Source organism: Acartia tonsa, chromosome 11 (genome assembly GCF_053477335.1).
Source record: "Acartia tonsa isolate MP-2025a chromosome 11, ASM5347733v1, whole genome shotgun sequence".
NCBI classification, from domain to species: Eukaryota; Metazoa; Arthropoda; class Copepoda; order Calanoida; family Acartiidae; genus Acartia; species Acartia tonsa.
This window is the reverse complement of record NC_137270.1, coordinates 29465638-29483434: the sequence shown is the minus strand read 5'-3', so window position 1 is coordinate 29483434 and position 17797 is coordinate 29465638. Positions and strand designations below refer to the sequence as shown.

The 17797-nt window shown below is 34.6% G+C and overlaps 1 protein-coding gene across 5 annotated transcripts in view; it reads right to left on the bottom strand.

Annotated features, from left to right (window-relative positions):
- LOC145332776 (uncharacterized) overlaps positions 1-16420 on the bottom strand; it is a 39507-nt gene extending 23087 nt beyond the window's left edge. For 4 of the 5 annotated variants that reach the window (XM_080177832.1, XM_080177835.1, XM_080177833.1 and 1 more), the window contains exons 1-19: positions 16280-16420; positions 14499-14611; positions 13906-14052; positions 11271-11363; positions 7859-7953; positions 7529-7628; positions 4358-4470; positions 3517-3580; positions 3305-3425; positions 3096-3184; positions 2638-2735; positions 2412-2550; positions 2217-2278; positions 2071-2152; positions 1610-1747; positions 1453-1533; positions 1312-1382; positions 452-524; positions 260-328 (exon numbers count right to left, since the gene is read on the bottom strand). In XM_080177832.1, coding sequence (XP_080033958.1) covers positions 260-328; positions 452-524; positions 1312-1382; positions 1453-1533; positions 1610-1747; positions 2071-2152; positions 2217-2278; positions 2412-2550; positions 2638-2735; positions 3096-3184; positions 3305-3425; positions 3517-3580; positions 4358-4470; positions 7529-7628; positions 7859-7953; positions 11271-11363; positions 13906-14052; positions 14499-14611; positions 16280-16373 — 1842 coding nt within the window. In that variant the 5' untranslated portion in view covers positions 16374-16420. The remainder of the gene's footprint in view (positions 1-259; positions 329-451; positions 525-1311; positions 1383-1452; positions 1534-1609; positions 1748-2070; positions 2153-2216; positions 2279-2411; positions 2551-2637; positions 2736-3095; positions 3185-3304; positions 3426-3516; positions 3581-4357; positions 4471-7528; positions 7629-7858; positions 7954-11270; positions 11364-13905; positions 14053-14498; positions 14612-16279) is intronic. The other variant, XM_080177834.1, reaches the window with a different exon arrangement.
- Positions 16421-17797: the final 1377 nt, after the last annotated feature.

Below are 17797 nucleotides of genomic sequence, written 5' to 3'. Positions count from 1 at the left end.
CTTCGAGTAAAAATAAACATAATTGTCAGTAAAAACGTCATATTTATGCATATTTACACAGTAAATAAATTTTAAAATTGTATTTTATTTTTAATTACTTAAGGGGGTTGTATGAATTATCAAAAACTTAAAAAAAACCTAATTTGGTTAAATTAGTCCAAGTAATGATTGATTTATTACAGTACGTATGAATAAGTTGTCAATTTCCTATCAGAGTCCTTGTGTCGCATCTACTTTTTAATGTAGAGGTTTAACATACCTTCTTTCTTAAAGCTTTTTCGATATCGACACTATCAGAGTAAGAAATTTTCTTATTTCTTTTTTTATCCTAGAAGAAAAAAGTTAAATCAGTTAAAAATGCTTATATTAAAACAAGACTATGGAAATATTGTACGCCAAAGTGTATAGTAATGTATTTCAGATAATTGTGCATTAAGAAAATAGAGTCTACCTTCGTTCTAGCAGCACCTCCATCAAAGCTAAGAATCTCATCCCCTGTCTCGTAATCCTCATCATCACTGCTTCTAATAGAAAAAAAGGTTTCCTATTTTGTAAAATAAAAAAATAAAGCCCAATTCCATGGCAAATCATCATTAAAAAGGGGGGGGGGGGGTTTGATACAACCATCTCATAATTAATGTGTAAAAGCAATAAGAATTCGATTTTAGATCTGAAATTTTGCAGGAGTTATCATTGATAGGTCTATTTTCCCTAAATTGAACAAAAGGTTGGAATAGTAACTGCTAATGGCTGGCGGTTTAGCCATTTAGCCAATTTTTGGCTATTTTTAAGGCAAATCCATCACAAAACCAATCCATATAATACTCTTTGCTGCTCCATAACGTTTTTAAACAGTTTTAGCCGGTAGTTGCTGGTGCTAAAAATCTAATAAATGGTTTTATGTATCATTTCACATGATTTAAAGCAAAAATATGTTTCAAAAATTTATGACAGATTTGCCCTGAAAATAGCCAAATAAATGGCTAAACGGCTGAACCATTAAGTTATTTTCAACTTTTTGTTCGATTTAGGGAAGATAAACCTACCAAGGATTACTCATGCAAAATTACAGATAAAAATTAGAATTCTAAATGCCATTTATACATTGATTACAAGATAGTTACATTAATCCCCCCCCTTAATCATATGAAAAAAATTTGGTTTTAACAAAGATGTTAAATAAGGGTGGGACCTTTGAGTTTTAAGCCCCCAGGAGAATAGGGGAAACATAAGTATCATTCATTCATCTAAAAACTTTTGTCAAAAAAACTGCATTGTCATTGTCCCTTAAATTATTTAATCGTAATATACCTATATTCTTCATTAATAGTAGCTAAGGCAGCCTTTGTCCTTGAAAATGCTTTCTTCACAGGACTGATTCGCTAAGAAATAAAACAAAATTATTTCAGTTTTAAGTACTACTACATAGAAGACAAAATAAGTCATTTTAACCTGCAGAGTTTTCATGTGCACTGGAGTTGTCGGTTTGCTGCCCAGACCACTGTCCTTTCTCTCACGGGTAGATTTAGGAGACTGAAATGTCAAAAAATAACTATTCATATTTAACGAGTTTTTAATTCAATAAAAAAGGTAAAAACATTCAAAATACCTTCTTAGCAATTGCAGCTCTAACTTGTGCCAACTCTTCGCGAGTCCTGACAAGAAAAGTTACCATATCTGGAGCTCTCTCGGCACTAATAAGCTCATCAACATCCTTCTCCAACCACTCCAGCTCACCATCAGTTACCTTCAATATCAATGAAGTTACTTTCATTGTCTACCTGTTTTTTAAAAACAGGTAATGAATTTAGCAAAAATAAAAGACTTAAATAGGTTTTAAAAGTGCCTGCTTTTCTCAAGACCAAAGTTTGTATTAAAATTAATCCAAATAAAACAATTCACCTTGTACATTTTAATTCTAAGCATAAGGGATATATTATTACCCACCCCTCTTTGAAGTCGATCGAGACCTAACTGATAGATTTAGAATAGTTCAGAAAAATTACTTTCCAGAACTATGCATTTGAAACTTAGTTAATTAGTTTGAGGATAATTAAAGTAAAAACCTACTTCCTCCCCTTCAGACTCATCAGTTGAGGAAGTACTATCATAGTCCGTATTGTCAGTACTCAAGCCAGTCTCTGTATCATACCTAAAAAAATATTTTTCAACTAAAATCCTTTTTTAGTTTCACAAAAAAAAAATTTATAGTTTACCTAGCTCCAGAACTGAGGCTCATTGATCCACCACTGCGACGACGTTTTGTGTTCTCAACCTCCTAATATATATATTTGTCATTAACGCTCAATAAGATTTATCAGCTGCATTAATATACAACTCTTAAATTAATCAATAGAACATTACATTTTCAGACTCCCCTGTATAAACTCATTAATTCAAACATTAAATACCTCGTATTCCTTGAGAACCATGATGTTCTTGCCTACAGCAGTAAATCCTGGCATAGTAATATTTGTATCCAGATAGTAGGCAATTAGATCCCTCATTCCAATACTATCTCCAGTCAGAGTAGTCAACCACTGACCATGTCTAAAAAAAGTCAGAAATTTTTAAAATCTAATTAGGTATTAAATATGAAAGCTTAATAATACCTGCTAAAATAGATAATAGACATACCTGGTATGATTCTGCTTGCTCCATCCTGGGATGAAGACTCTTTCCTTGCTGTCATCTCTTACGGATACAACAGCTCCATTACGGCGAATTTCTACAACCTGAAAATTAAAAGCATATATTAAGAAAAAATAGTCGGAGAATTTGCGCCTTTCTTTTTACTAGAGGCTCCTGTATAATTAGAAAGGTCGGTCTGTTTTTCCGTAATAAACGGAATAGGGAAACTTTTTCATCTAATTAGGACTGCTTAAATTTGTCGGCATTCAAATTGTGCGGAGCATTATCAAAAATTAAGCGTCAAACTGCTTTAATATTCTACACTTTTACCATATCTAATTGTTTTGGTCAATGATTGACAAAATGGACACGTATATGGGCTTTGTGAGATGCATTAAATAATCTTCTCAGTATTCAAAATCATAATGACCTAAATTCAGGTTTTACTGATAAACTTTGCTCACCTGTCCAATCATCATGCTGCTGGAAGGCTGTCTAAGTCTCCTTTCTTCTGTATTCTGCTTATTACCCTGGTCAGCTGGATTCAACATAGCTATAAAGAAAATAATGGATGTAACAAATTGGAAAATAAAGTTTATATGAGCTAAAAGGTCGATCAAGAATTTGTAGCAAAGAACAGCTCAATGGGATCGGAAATAGACAAATTTTTTACCTGGAGTTAGCCTAAAATCCGCCAGAGTGCAGTAAAACTTAGCTGCTGGCCTCTTACCAATCCAGACAGCTGTAGCAAACCAGTTACATAATCCATCATCTGCCTTCTTACAATCTGGGACCTGAAATACGTAAGGAAGGAATTGATTAGAAAGAACTTTGTAAAAAGAATAAAATAATTCCCTAAAACGACCAAAATATTTCTAGCAAAACCTGATATGCATCAAAATAGATAGCAGGAAGTCGTTGAGGATCACCAGTGTACGGATATCCATCCCTAAAGAGAAAAAAATATTTGTTTCAATTTATAATTAGCTTTAAGGGGTCTGTACTAGAACCACACTTCCTAAATAATAAATTATTAACAAACAAAAATACTAATTGAATTCGTCCCAATTGTCTGAATGAACATTCTGCTAGAAAGTTCTATCTTAGGATAAAAGCTTCCTTAGGGTTAAAGGGGACAATACAAACAAGACCAAGTGATTTCCAGCTTTGATCCCTAGTATTTTTTAGTTAACATACTAGGTTTATGGATTTAAAATTTAAGTTTCACTATGGTTTTATATGAAAAATTAAATTTCAAGCATTTAATTAAATATCAAAGGTTTTGTTGAGTTCAAACTGTTGTTTCAAAAGCTTTGACAATAGTACTATTTAGATATAAAATGTATATTTAGATAAAGTGTTGGTAAGTTGTAATATTATAAACAGTTTAATTAATGTAATTTTGCAATTTACAACATTTAAAGATTTTTTGCCGTGTAATTTATTTTTGTTGAACTTAACAAAGCATTAAATGATATTGCACCTAAAAAGCTTAACATTTCTAAGAAAATCTCACATAAAACCAGAGTGAAACCTAACTTTAGTTGATAAACCAAATATATTTACAAAAAATACTAAGGATCAGTGCTGGAAGGTGCTTAGAAACACTTGGTCTCATCGTGCATTGTCTCCTTTAATTTTTTAAAAATATTTTTAAAAAAATTGTATTTGATAAAATAGAATTATTTCATCCCGCTTTTTCAAGATCATAATAATTCAAACTAACTTGAAGAGAGCCTTGGTATTAAAAATGGCCTTTTCACCACTGCCAAATTTAAGGAATCCATATTGGCCATTCTTCGCAACAGAGATTACAACTCCAACAGCATTGGTCATCACCTGAACATTTAAAATAAATGGATATCTTATTTACTATGTATATTTGCGATAACTTTTATTTAATAGATTCTTCCAATTTTTAATATTTACAAAACAGCCTGCTTTATTGCTTCAAGATCAATGTCAGATCTATATTAAATAGATGTCTATAAATCAGCTCAAGTTTTCCAAGGATCAAATGTTTAAATGATTCTTGGATCCATTGGCCAGAACGATGAGACCCATTATTTTACTTTAATAAAAATAAATTCATTTTTTCATTTCATGTTGCTATTTACATTATATTAAAGTATTTAATTTCTAATCATTAAAGAAAATTAAAATTTTTAATATAGTAAATGTAAGAAAACTCAGTTTTAAAAGCATTCGATTGTGGCGACACTTCCTTTTGTGCATGATAATAGAGTTACAACTCTAAAATTCGGCACAGTAGTTGCTTTTGTAGAGAACAATATGGAGCTGTGAAAAAACGGCGGCGGAACCGCCACTCCCACTGAAAACCTTCGTTTGCCGCCGAATATTTTCCCCCCTTTTTTCACCAAATTAGACAGTTCTCAATCATCTAAGATAAACTTTTTTATTCATAAAAATTTCCCTTATATTTTCACGCGACACTTGTAATATTTCAAACATATCAGTATTAAAATAATTGCAAGTGTAAAGTGAAATCTTTATGAAAAAAAGTTTAACTCAGATGATTGAAAATTGTCTATTATGGTGAGATAAAGCAAAAAATTTCGGCGGGAAACAGCAGTTTTTGGCGAGAGCGGCAGTTCCACCGCTGTTTCTTCAGTTCCATATTGTTCACCACAAAAGCAACTGCTTGTGCAGAATTTTAGAGCTGTAACTCTTTTGTGGGCTGAGATCATGCACGTTTTACTTTTGGTTTCAAAAAGTGGCACATCCGCCTCCCCCCTTTACATGATTTATATTCTTTAATTCCGCCGTTCACCGCCGCCACCCAAAATTTTTTTTATTGTATTTCTCGCCGAATTAGGCGATTTAGAATCATTTGAGACCATGTTTTTTTTTTCAAAAATTTTCCCCTTAACCCTGCGGGAGAACTTTTTTTTCAAATTCTCGTTTATCATGGTATATCTTAAATTCATGGCTTCTCCTTTGCTTTTTTAGATATTATAACAAATCTTTTTTTATGGCTCAGTAAAAAAATACTAAAACAAAGAACGGCGGCGGGACAAAATCTTTTTGAAGGGTCATTAAAATAATATTAACATAAAAAAAACATCCACCTCCACTTTTCACCGCCGTTTTCCGCCGCTGCCCAAAATTTTTCCTTCAAATCTATGTAATTTTTTTTCTAAATTTTTAGGCCATATATATAACCTGTCATCAATCATGTTTTAAAATTCTTGTTTTCTTAGGTAAATCTTTATTCAGTGCTTCAACTGTGCTTTTGAAGATATTGGAACAAAATCTTTTGTAGGTGGATCAGTAAAATAGATTAACCCAAGAATATTTAAGATATACCTTGATAAACGAGAATTTTAAAAAAATGACTAAGTCCCCCCGCAGGGGTGCTTGTAAGGGGAAAAATTTTTGAAAAAAATAACATTGTCTCAAATGATTCCAAATTGCCTAATTCAGCGAAAAATTTTAGGTGGCGGCGGAAAACGGCGGTCACTGCGGAAAATGGCGGCGGACGGCGGTCCCGCCGCCGTTTTCTTAATTCAAATTTTTTTTACTTATTAACCTAAAAAGATTTTGTTTAAATATCTTCCAGGGGTGTATATTCTACATGGGATCCCCTGCTCAGGGGGGGGGGGGGGAAATAAAAAAATAAGTGGTTGGAGGGAAAAAAAATGAAAAAATTAAGAATACTGAAAACATTTTTTCCATTTCCCCCCCTCCTTGGTAAAAAAAAACTTTTAAAAATGTGTGGTAGGAGGGATAAAATAAATAAAATATAGAGTTCTTTAAATATTTTTCCATTTTCTCCCTACTTGGTGAGAAAAAACTAGGGGGGGAAGAAAAATAAAAAAAATTTGTAGCAGGGGAAAAAATAAATCTTGTGCAGAATATACACAACTGATATCTTCAAAATCACAGGAGAATTACTATATTTAAGATATACCTTGATAAACGAGAATTTGAAAAAAATGAAGTCCCCCCGCAGAATTGCTTTTAAGGGGAAAAATTTTTGAAAAAAATAACATGGTCTCAAATGATTCCAAATTGCCTAATTCGGCGAGAAATGCAATAAAAAACATTTTGGTGGCGGCGGAAAACGGCGGCGGACGGCGGGAGCGGCGGTCCCGCCGCCATTTTTTATTCAAATATTTTTTTACTGACATACCTAAAAAGATTTTGTTTCAATATCTTTAAAAGAACAGGAGTAGCACTGAATTTAAGATATACCTTGATAAACGATAATTTAAAAAAAGGGGTGCTTGTAAGGGGAAAAATTGTTGAAAAAAATAACATGGTCACAAATGATTCCAAATTGCCTAATTCGGCGAGAAATGCAATAAAAATTTTTTTTTGGTGGCGGCGGAAAACGGCGGCGGGCGGCGGTCCCGCCGCCGTTTTTTTTTTAAAGATACCAGTAGTTGGGGTAATTAGTGACCCAGCCCAAAAGATTTCATCCAATTATCTCTAAAACTAAGGGAGTAGCACCCAAAATAAAATTGCTGGTATGTCGTGTGACGAGTCACCACATTTCCCCCCCCCCTTTGCACGGCTAATTAAGTAGTTCTAAATATAGCTAAGGTTAGGCAATTTTTTAGGGTTCTATAGAGCCCCGGAGGGCTAAAGGGTAGGGGCCGGAGTGTGGCTTCTTGCTTGAACTAAAGCTCATACCTCTAATAGCCTTTGTCCAAATCTGCTTCAGTGAAAAATGGTTTGTAAGATAGTTAAGAAAAGGTTCAGTTTAAGGGGGGTTTTAGGCCCCAGCAGGGCTAAGAGGATGACTTTAAAACTAAAAGTTAGTTTAGACCCAAAAAAAGCTTAATTCCCAAAAAAGGTGCACGGTTCATTGATTGGTTCCCCCCCCCCCCTCCCCCCACCAATCCAGTTACATCCCCTTTTACTAATTCCTTACCTTAATATTTTTATTTCTGGTGATGGAAGCCAGAGATGATGAATGCTGTTTGAATATAAATCCTTCATTCCAGCCAAAATAGTGTCCAAGCATGTTGACCCTAAATATGATTTATTTCTATCTTTTTGTCTATACATATAACCACCTAGAATCTGATTTTTCTTATAAACATTCCATACTTTATTTTTAGAAAATGAATTTCTTAGAACCATGAAGTATTATGTTGTACACGAAATATCTATGATAAAGAGTTAAATGCAAGAATATAAAGTAGCCTAATAAGTAGGTTAAGCTTCGCTTTTATAGAAGAGATAATTTCTTAAAAATTACCTTCTACCCTTAGCACAAAGTTCAAGAGAGCTATGGAAAGGTTCAGTCTTCTCGTAGTAGTTAGGATCAAAAAAGTAAACTCCATATTCATCAACCTGGAATATTACTAAAGTCTATTAGATAGAGTGATCAACACAGTTTAATTAAACATGTTATTTTTATTTGATAAGTCCAATACACAGTGTTTCATGTCAAGAACAATCTTCAGTTAGATAAATAAAAATACATGATGCTTTAATGAGCATAAATTCTATACTGTTTATTAAAAACAAAAGATGATTTTTTTCTTGCAGTGGAGGTAAGGAACGAGTGGGGGGGGGGTAATTTTGCATAATAAAAAAGGGAAAGAGGTGAGGTATTTAAATTCTAGCATTTAAACTATGACTAATGTTTTTTATTTAACACATAAAAAGGCAATATGTACTTTGTAGTAATGAATATTATGCATGATATATATAAAAAAATTGCTTTGATATGGCCATATAAGGTTAAGTTTGGTCCAGTAAGTACTTTTTTCGATGTATGCAGTGGTTGAAGACTTCATTTCTCATGTTGAGTGATGTTGTGGTTGATTTTGAAGCATGGGCAATGGAAACACATTCTGTCAGGCATAATTGGCATTTCTTGAAGTTTTGGTTGTAAGTCGTTGCAAGGGCTTTTATTGACCATTTTAGGCTGTGTGGCTTGTTCTGTCCTTTAAGCTTTGAAATGCAGTCAGAAAGCTTGGTGCCATTGTTGTTGTGTCTAAATGAGTGTAAGTGTTTGTAGTATCTGTTTTTAAAAGGTCCAGATGACAGCCCTATATATTGGTATTTAGTTTGATTTGTTTCATCTGTGACAAGGGCTTTGTATACTAAACTTTCTGTAAGGCATTTTCCATCCAGTGGGCAATCTTGTGGATTCCTACAGTTGCAACCCTTTTCTGTAGGTAGGTTTGATTCACCCAGTAGTTTTTTGTTATGGCTTTGGATTATACTTCCCATGTTAGCCATTGTTGAATATGAAACTTTCAATGTGTTTCTGTTGTAGTATTTATGAAGTGGTGAGTTTTTTGGGAAGTGTTTGTCAACTAGCTTTAAGAACTCCTTGGCAATGTTAGTTTTTACTGCAGAGTTGTATGGAGGATTGAACCAAATTACTTTCCTTTTTCTGTTCTTTGGCAAAGTGTTTCGATTTTGTTGTTGTTGTTTGTATGTTAAAGTATGCTTGTAACCTGAGGCTTTTAAAGCTTTTTCATACTTGGCTTTCTCTGATTCAAAAATCGTTTGATTACTTGATAGCTCAGAAATTCTGTTTTCTATCATATTGGGAAGTTGTTTGATTACATTAGCAGGGTGACATGACTTTGTGTTAATGTAACATGGAGGATTTGTTTCTTTCCTGAATGGTTTGTGTGTTCCATTGTTAAGGTTTAAAGTTGTGTCTAAAAAATTCACAACTTTTATGCAAATGTTTGTGGTTATTTGAAAGCCAAGTGATTTAAAATGTTGGGTGACTTTTTTCTTCAAACTTTCGGCGCCTGGGCCACTCAAATTTGTCACTGCTAGTCCATCATCCCTGTATAGGCCAATATATTGTTGGGGTATGAGGTTTTCTAGGCCATTGAGAAGGAAAAGGCCAACAAGTTCAGCAACCTCTGCTGAATCATAACTGCCCATAGCAACATCAAATTTTTCGTTTTTCTTTTTAACCCATGCTTCACCATCAGAAAATAAGAATGTTTGTCTAGAATGCATGATGATATCTACTTCATCTTGGTTGATACAGGTATGTTGTTTAGCAAAATTAATTGCTTTTAAGAGGGTTTCTTTTGAAATACTTGGATAGAATGATTCAATATCAAATTGAAAGAATGTAAGGCTTTGTTTGTTGTTTAGTTCTTTAAACCAATTTAGAGCCTCTTTTGTGCTAGACCATTGGTTTGAACCGGTTTTGGCTTTGATTTCTTTGTTGACTTTTGCCAGGATGTGTTTGCTTATTTTTCCAATCTCAGTTTTTGAAGGATTAATAAGTCTGCATTTGATACGACCAGGAAAGTCTTCTTTATGGTCTTTGATTGTTATAAAGCTTGAAGTGTCTGAAAGAATTTCAGCTTTTTTAGCCACATCAAATTTATTGGCTAAAGTTTTTGCCTCTAGGTTAGTGTTGTTCACCTCATTTATATTTACTTTCTTGTAATCCTTAGTTATGTTGTTCAGAAGTTGGTTCTTATACTGGGCTAAATTCATCTTGTATAAATTAGCTGTTTTGTCTGCACTAACTATTATGTCGGGTGAGTTTCTTATTATATTGCAGTCATTTTTGAGGCGTTTTTGAAACTCATTTGTTTGTGGACGATATTTTATGTTTGAAATTAACTTAACAAGGTCTTCTTTGAATGGTTTTAATTCGAAGGCCTCCTTATACAATGGAATAGAAAAGTTTGATTTAAGGCCAAAAGAAGGTTTATGTATATTTGTTTGGTTTGTGCATCTGGCCCAGTGGTTAAAAGAAAGATTTTTGGCAAAGTTCTGCAGTCTAAAAGCTACTTCCTTCTCGTACTTAAACCTTGAGGGAACAGGTATATTCTTTAAAGAATAATCAAGGATGATCCTGTCCATGGCCATTGTTGTTACTGTGCTTGATAAGTTTCTTGTTGATAAGAGAGCTCCACCCAGAATTATGAGGAGCAATGTGTATAAATGATCACAAGAATAACTAGAGTGCTCGATATTTAATCACTTAATAGAGCTTATAACATAGAGTGATCAACACAGTTTAATTAAACATGTTATTTTTATTTGATAAGTCCAATACACAGTGTTTCATGTCAAGAACAATCTTCAGTTAGATAAATAAAAATACATGATGCTTTAATGAGCATAAATTCTATACTGTTTATTAAAAACAAAAGATGATTTTTTTCTTGCAGTGGAGGTAAGGAACGAGTGGGGGGGGGGGTAATTTTGCATAATAAAAAAGGGAAAGAGGTGAGGTATTTAAATTCTAGCATTTAAACTATGACTAATGTTTTTTATTTAACACATAAAAAGGCAATATGTACTTTGTAGTAATGAATATTTAAGATAAGGCATCCCACAGGATTAGGCATGGTTTCATTAGCCCCAAGATGCCGAAGGCACGGGCTGTCAAAAATGATTCAAATATTATTGTAAATTTTTATATAATACGATATAGTTTTTTAGTATGGCTGAGAACAAGTTATAATCCAGCGGATATGAATCGGTTTTGAAGACATACTGGAAAAGTATGAACAAATTTTCATTTATTTAATAATATATGTAGGCGTTAACCATTCGGCAGATCAATGTGTACGCGCAATTTTAGCAGTTTAGTTAGATAAAATATGAAACTAAGCAATCAGGCATTAGCAGTTGCTTTTAATCAAGATACATGTTGCGTTAAAATTTACCTTATGGGAGAAATAAGCATTGAGGCCATAGTGAACCATATAATTAAGCTTTGATCTGGCTACTTGCTGGTTGTACTTCTCCAAAAAATCAACCTAGAACGAGCCACAGATAAATATCTCTTATAAAAAGATTTCATAGAACCTAAAATTCATCCGAATTGAAAGAAAATTTATGAGGATGAGGAGAGAGGGGGGGGGGGGTAGTAAATCCATGGAATTTCTTGAAATTTAGGTGGACTGATCCGGCCTTGGTAGATCTAAATTCCCAGGCAGGGCAAAACCTTACTTTATTAATGAAGTTTAAAAGTTTAAGATGTTTTTGCATTAATTCATAAGAAAATACCTATGCACATTATTCCTAGTACCAGCTGCTCGACTGATAAAACCAGCCAAAAATTTGCCATAGCTATGAAAAGTTAAAACCTAAGTGATGCGTAGTTATGACTTCTAAGCTAAACAAAACCATCATTAACATTAGAGTCCTATCTATATAGCAGCTAGGTTATAACGCAGCTCAACTATTAGCCTTTTTTTAACAATTAACATGTCAATATAAGTAAATCTACCGAAATTTTAATGCAATGCTTTGGATATTTAATAATCCCATAAAATAGCTGAGCTGCGGCTATTAGCCAGCTGCTAAATGGATGAACCATAACTTATGGGAGTATTTGAGCTCAGCACTTATGTAAACCTACCCATAGACCTACATATGGAATGGTTGGGCCCCCACTATGTTGCATAGGGTTTTTGATCTCAACCGTTTAAAAAATATCCCTAGACACATCACAAGCCATGTCTAAAAATCCTAATTTAGACTTTTAATAGCCACTGCCAGATGGTTTTAGCCGATGGTACTAGAAAAGTTGTGAAGTTTATTTGAGTTATTTAACATAAAGGGGGGGAGGGGAGCATAGGCGTCCAAGGGGGGGGGGGGGGTAATGGGGCGATTACCCCCCCCCCAAACGAATTTGGGGGTGCCGTAGGCACCCCCAAAATTTTTTTTCATTTTACCCCCCCCATTTAAAATTTACCCCTACCCTTGAGGTGCCGTAGGCACCCTCAACCATTTAGGAGGGGGTATTTACCCCCCCCAAAAATTTTGGGGGGGTAAATACCTCAACCATTTAGGAAGGGTATTTACCCCCCCCAAACAATTTTGGGGGGGTAAATACCTCAACTATTTAGGAGGGGGTATTTACCCCACCCAAACAATTTTGGGGGGGTAAATACCCCCCCAAAATAGAAAATCTCTAACAAAAAAATTTTGGTACGCTTTGCGCGCATTTTTAATACTAAATTTTTGATAAAATTTAACTTACCCCCCCCAAAAAAATTTTACCCCGGGGGTAAATTTCGGGGGGGGTAAACAAATTTTACCCCTGCCAACAGATTTCAGGGGGGGTAATTACCCCCCAAGCAAATTTTACCCCTAGGGTAAAAATGTTAGGAGGGTTAAAAAAATATGCGGCGCGCTTCACGTGCCATTTTACCCCCCCAAAACCGAATTACCCCCCCCTTAAAAAAATTTTACCCCCCCCAAAATAAAAAGCTTAGACGCCCCTAGAGGGGAGGTAAAATGTGGTGACTTGTAACACGACATACCAGCAATTTTATTTTGGGCGCTATTCCCAAAGTTTTAGAGATAATTGGGAAAACTCGTTTAGGTTGTGTCAACAATTACCAAGTTTTGTTATCTTTCAAAACAATCGGCGGCGTAACCACCACTCCCGCCGTTAACAGCCATTTTCCGCCCATTTTCAAAAATTTTTCCTCTTTTGACCAATTCTGCGGGGGGGACTTTTTTTTCAAATTCTCGTTAATAAAGGTATATCTTAAATTCAGTACTTCTCCTGTGCTTTAAAGATATTGGAACCAAATCTTTTTCATTCTATTTCTCGCTGAATCAGACATTTTAAAATTCTTGTTTATCAAGGTATATCTTAAATTCAGTACTTCTTTTCTGCTTGTGAAGATATTGGAACCAAATCTTTTATTATGAGTAAGTAAAAAAAATCTAAAAGAAGATTTGACTGCCGCTCCCGCTGTTCGCCGCAGTTTTCAGCCGCAGCCAAAGTTTTTTTTTTGCATTTTGAATTGGTGATTTGTAATCATTTGAGACAATATATTTTTTTGTCTGCGGAAAATGACAGCGAACGGCGGGAGCGCGGTCCCGCCGCAGATTTTTATGTTGAAAACTTGGGGTAATTAGCGACACAAAACAAAAGATTTCACCCAATTATCTATGGGAGTAGCGCCCAAAATAAAATTGCAGAGGTCATGTTAAGATTCACCACATTTTACCCCCCCCCCCCGAACCTTTTATCGAACACATCTTTCAATATGTTGGTCCCTAAGTAATTTTCCCTAAAAAGCCAAAAAAAAGGCTAAATTCAGTTTCCAAGTACAATCTGCTTATTGATTACAAGTTAGATGGTTGCATAATAAACCCTTAGGTGAAAAAATCCAGCTCCTCAACCACAAAAAATGTTTTACTCCCACCAACTTTAGTTCTTCCGTACATTGTATGGAATATGAAAAACAGGGGTTTATCAGGTTGTGAACCTAAAGCTTTACTTTTTCCCCTGCCCGTAAAAAGTTAATAATTGACTTAACTTTTAAAGAAACTACATACCTGCATCCCTTGAACTCTAAACTTTTCGGGATACTTCTTAAGGGTAAATGGAAGTAGCTGGTTGTCTTGTGGTTGGTTGGCATAGAACTTACGCTTTGCCATGTACCAAGCAGCTGCATTAGCGGGCATGATGTTGTAGGGAAACACCTAATAGATTAAATATAAGGCAATACTGAAAGTATTTTTAATTTATAATAAACAATAAAGATAAATGCCAGTTACAGAACTTGCATATTACATTATTTTCATGCATTTTTTAAGGGCTGTTAGATGTCCACTTACTCGAAGGAAAAAACGACACTTGATAATAAAATGACGCGCCAAGCTCACAATTTTTTTCACACTATTTTAAAATCAGTGGCGGATATGGGATTCTACTTTTCACCTTTTAACAATACTAGCTTTTTAGAGGGATGTAGAGTAGAAACATTTAATGGGGGTGTATCCACACCACAACCCCTTATACACGCCTTCGTTTAAAATAATCCAAAAAATAACTCTCAAAAACATATTCTTAAATAAAATCATTAATATACCCTCCTTCCAGTAATTCCAAGTTTTAATATTAATTAATTCATTTATGTATGTATAACCTTTAAAATGTCCCATTCCAGTTGACGAATAGACTGTCTCTTAACTCCATGTAAACTGGCAGATGTACAGATAAATTCTATAAGCGTCTGCTCTGGAGTCATCTCCTTAATACCTAAAAATACATTTTAGACTTAAATTGTTAATGAAACCCTGTGTCAAAACATCAAAGGCTTTAGATATTCCAAGTGACATAGGCTAGTACATCAAGATGGTTACTCTAGCCTCATAATTCAAATTTTTTATTAAAGTAAATCTTAACAAGCTTACACTTGTTTCTAAAAGCCATTAACTTAAATACCTAATACCTAAAAAGATTTTGTTTCAATATCTTTAAAAGCACAGGAGTAGCACTGAATTTAAGATATGCCTTGATAAACGAGAATTTGAAAAAAATGACCAAGGGGTGCTTGTAAGGGGAAAAATTGTTGAAAAAAATAACATGGTCTCAAATGATTCCAAATTGCCTAATTTGGCGAGAAATGCAATAAAAAATTTTTTTTTTTTAGGATACCTGTAGTTAGGGTAATTAGTGACCCAGCCCAAAAGATTTCATCCAATTATCTCTAAAACTAAGGGAGTAGCACCCAAAATAAAATTGCTGGTATGCCGTGGCACGAGTCACCACATTTTACCCCCCCCCCCCCCTTTTGAAAATCGATCCATAAACACCAAAGATATGGGGGAAAAAGTAAAAAAAAATAAAAATAGCCAAAAACCTACAAAAAGGCAGTCTGATCGTCATTGTTGATTTCTTCAAATGACAGGAAATTTTATTTTGGTATCTTTAACTGAAAAATTTAGAAAATCGGTCCATAAACACTAAAGATATGGAGGAAAATGTAAAAAATATAAAAATAGCCAAAAACCTGCAAAAAGGCAGTCTGACCATCATTGTTGGTTCTCCAAACGCCGAAATTTAAATTTGATATATCTAACTGAAAATTTATTGAAAATCGGACCTTAAACACCAAATGTATGAGGAAAAATGTAGAAAGTAAAAAAATAGCCTAAAACCTGCTAAAAAGCCGCCGGTCGCCATGGAGATTTTATAGTTAATTGTGCTCCTTAATGATGGGAATGTTGTCAAAAAATTTTAGCATTCTATCTTTTATCCCATTTCCCCCATAGCATTACGGACGGACGGACTGACGGACAAAGTGAATTATAGAGTAGCTTCGCTACTAAAAAGAAGGGATTCCCGCAGATTCCGGATTCGGATTCTAGCAATATTTTAAAGACTTTCTTTGAAAATAAAAAAATAAGTGCTACATATGTCTTAAAATTAATATTTTTTGTGTTCTCTATCATTCACTTCCAAGAATCGAATCAGATTTTAAAAGATATATAATGATGATAGTCTTTGCCTTCAAAAAGGCGGAGTTGAAAGAAAAAACTCAAGACGCTAATTTTGGCATACAAATTAAGAATCCAAATCCGCTATTAAAAAACTGATTCCGGATTCGGATTGCCAACCCTAATTTAGTTTAATTCCTAGAAAGCTAACTTTATATATATCAGAAGAAATTTAAATAATCATAACGAACACGTTATGTTTGGTAATAATGCTCTACATTATACGTGGGAAGAAATTTTTACACAATAAAATTTACCAAAACTATCCTCAAAATGCAACTAGTTAAAGCAGACTCCTGCAAACTCAATAAAAAAAGTATTCCTTGGAGTACCAAAATCTGAACACATTTCTACCCAATATCATGTATGCATTGTTTTTCCACTGATAAATGTAGGTTATTGTACAAATATTTAAGTTAATATTTACCTAGAACTGGATCTTTATTAGCTGGCTTGAAAAGAGGCCAGGTCAGCTTCCGATTGCCGTCGCTGGCAGATTCTGCCCGTACACTTAAAACCATATTTATTCTCTTCTGAAAATATCATGTATATTATTGATAACGAGTTACTTTATCAATCTGGACTCTGACCGGGGGGGAAGGGTTAGGATCATACATGCAGTAGTTGGGTTCTTGGAACCCAACTGGAACCCAACTTTTCTCCTCCTTATGAAGGGCCACCCTAGTAAAAGGAGGGGCCAACCTCTTCGCAAGGAGGGGCCAACCCCAAAAAGGAGGGGCCACCCCCCAAAAAAAGAGGGGCCATCCCCTAAAAAGGAGGGGCCACCCCCCTAAAATGAGGGCTAAACCTCTAAAAAAGAGGAGCAACCTCTTATTTTAGTTCTTTTTATGATTCCTAATTAAATAATCAGAATTATGTTCTATTTTAAGGTGTTATAACCCTGAAAAGGAGGGGCCACCCCTTTAAAAAGGAGGGGCAACCCCCCTAAAAAGGTGGGGCAATCCCCTAAAAAGGAGGGGCCACCCCCCTAAAATGAGGGGCCAACCTCTAAAAAAGAGGAGCAACCTCTTATTTTAGTTCTTTATATTATGATTCTTTATTAAATAATCAGAATTATGTTCTATTTTGAGGTGTTTTAACCCTGAAAAGGTGGGGCCACTCCATTAAAAAGGAGGGGCCACCCCCCTAAAATGAGGGGCCAACCTCTAAAAAAGAGGAGCAACCTCTTATTTTAGTTCTTAATATTATGATTCTTTATTAAATAACTAGCGGCTTCGCCCCTAGCCTCTAGGGGCTTTGCCCCAAGCGGTTAGATCAAACCAATTTTTTGTATTTTAGATTTAAAGAAAATTTTAAAAAAAAAATTTGGGGGGGGGGGAGACTTTTTTTTGGGGGGGGGTCGACCCCACTATTTTTGGGGGGGTTGGGGGTGTCTTACCCCCCAAGAAAATAGTTATAAACCTTCCCAGGACCTATGAGAAGCTACCCTGTAAAGGAATACCCGATCGGTTCAGCGGTTAGCGAGATCCTTCTCTACAAACAAACAGACAGACAGACAAACAGACAGACATCGTTCTAATTTGTATTATAGATTAGAATTATGTTCTATTTTAAGGTGTTATAATCTTGAAAAGGAGGGGCCACCACATTAAAAAGGAGGGGCCAACCTCCAAAAAAGAGGAGCAACCTCTTTAATTTTAGTTCTCTATACTACACATTGCGATCTTTAGACAAAAGTAAACTACAATATCTAGGCTTGTATTTGAAGAAATGATGTAATTTTTTTGCTTAAGCTCGGAAATAACTTAAATTTGCTTCTGTTATCTTCTAATGTGCATTTGGTAAGCACGTCTGGCTGTTTTGGAGGAGCAAAGCTACCCTATTTTTAAAAAAATCTATAAATTATCATAATTTTAGTTAGGATAGGAATATTTTAGCAAAATCAACGTCTATGTAAATATTTCTTATATGCAAACAAAGTTTG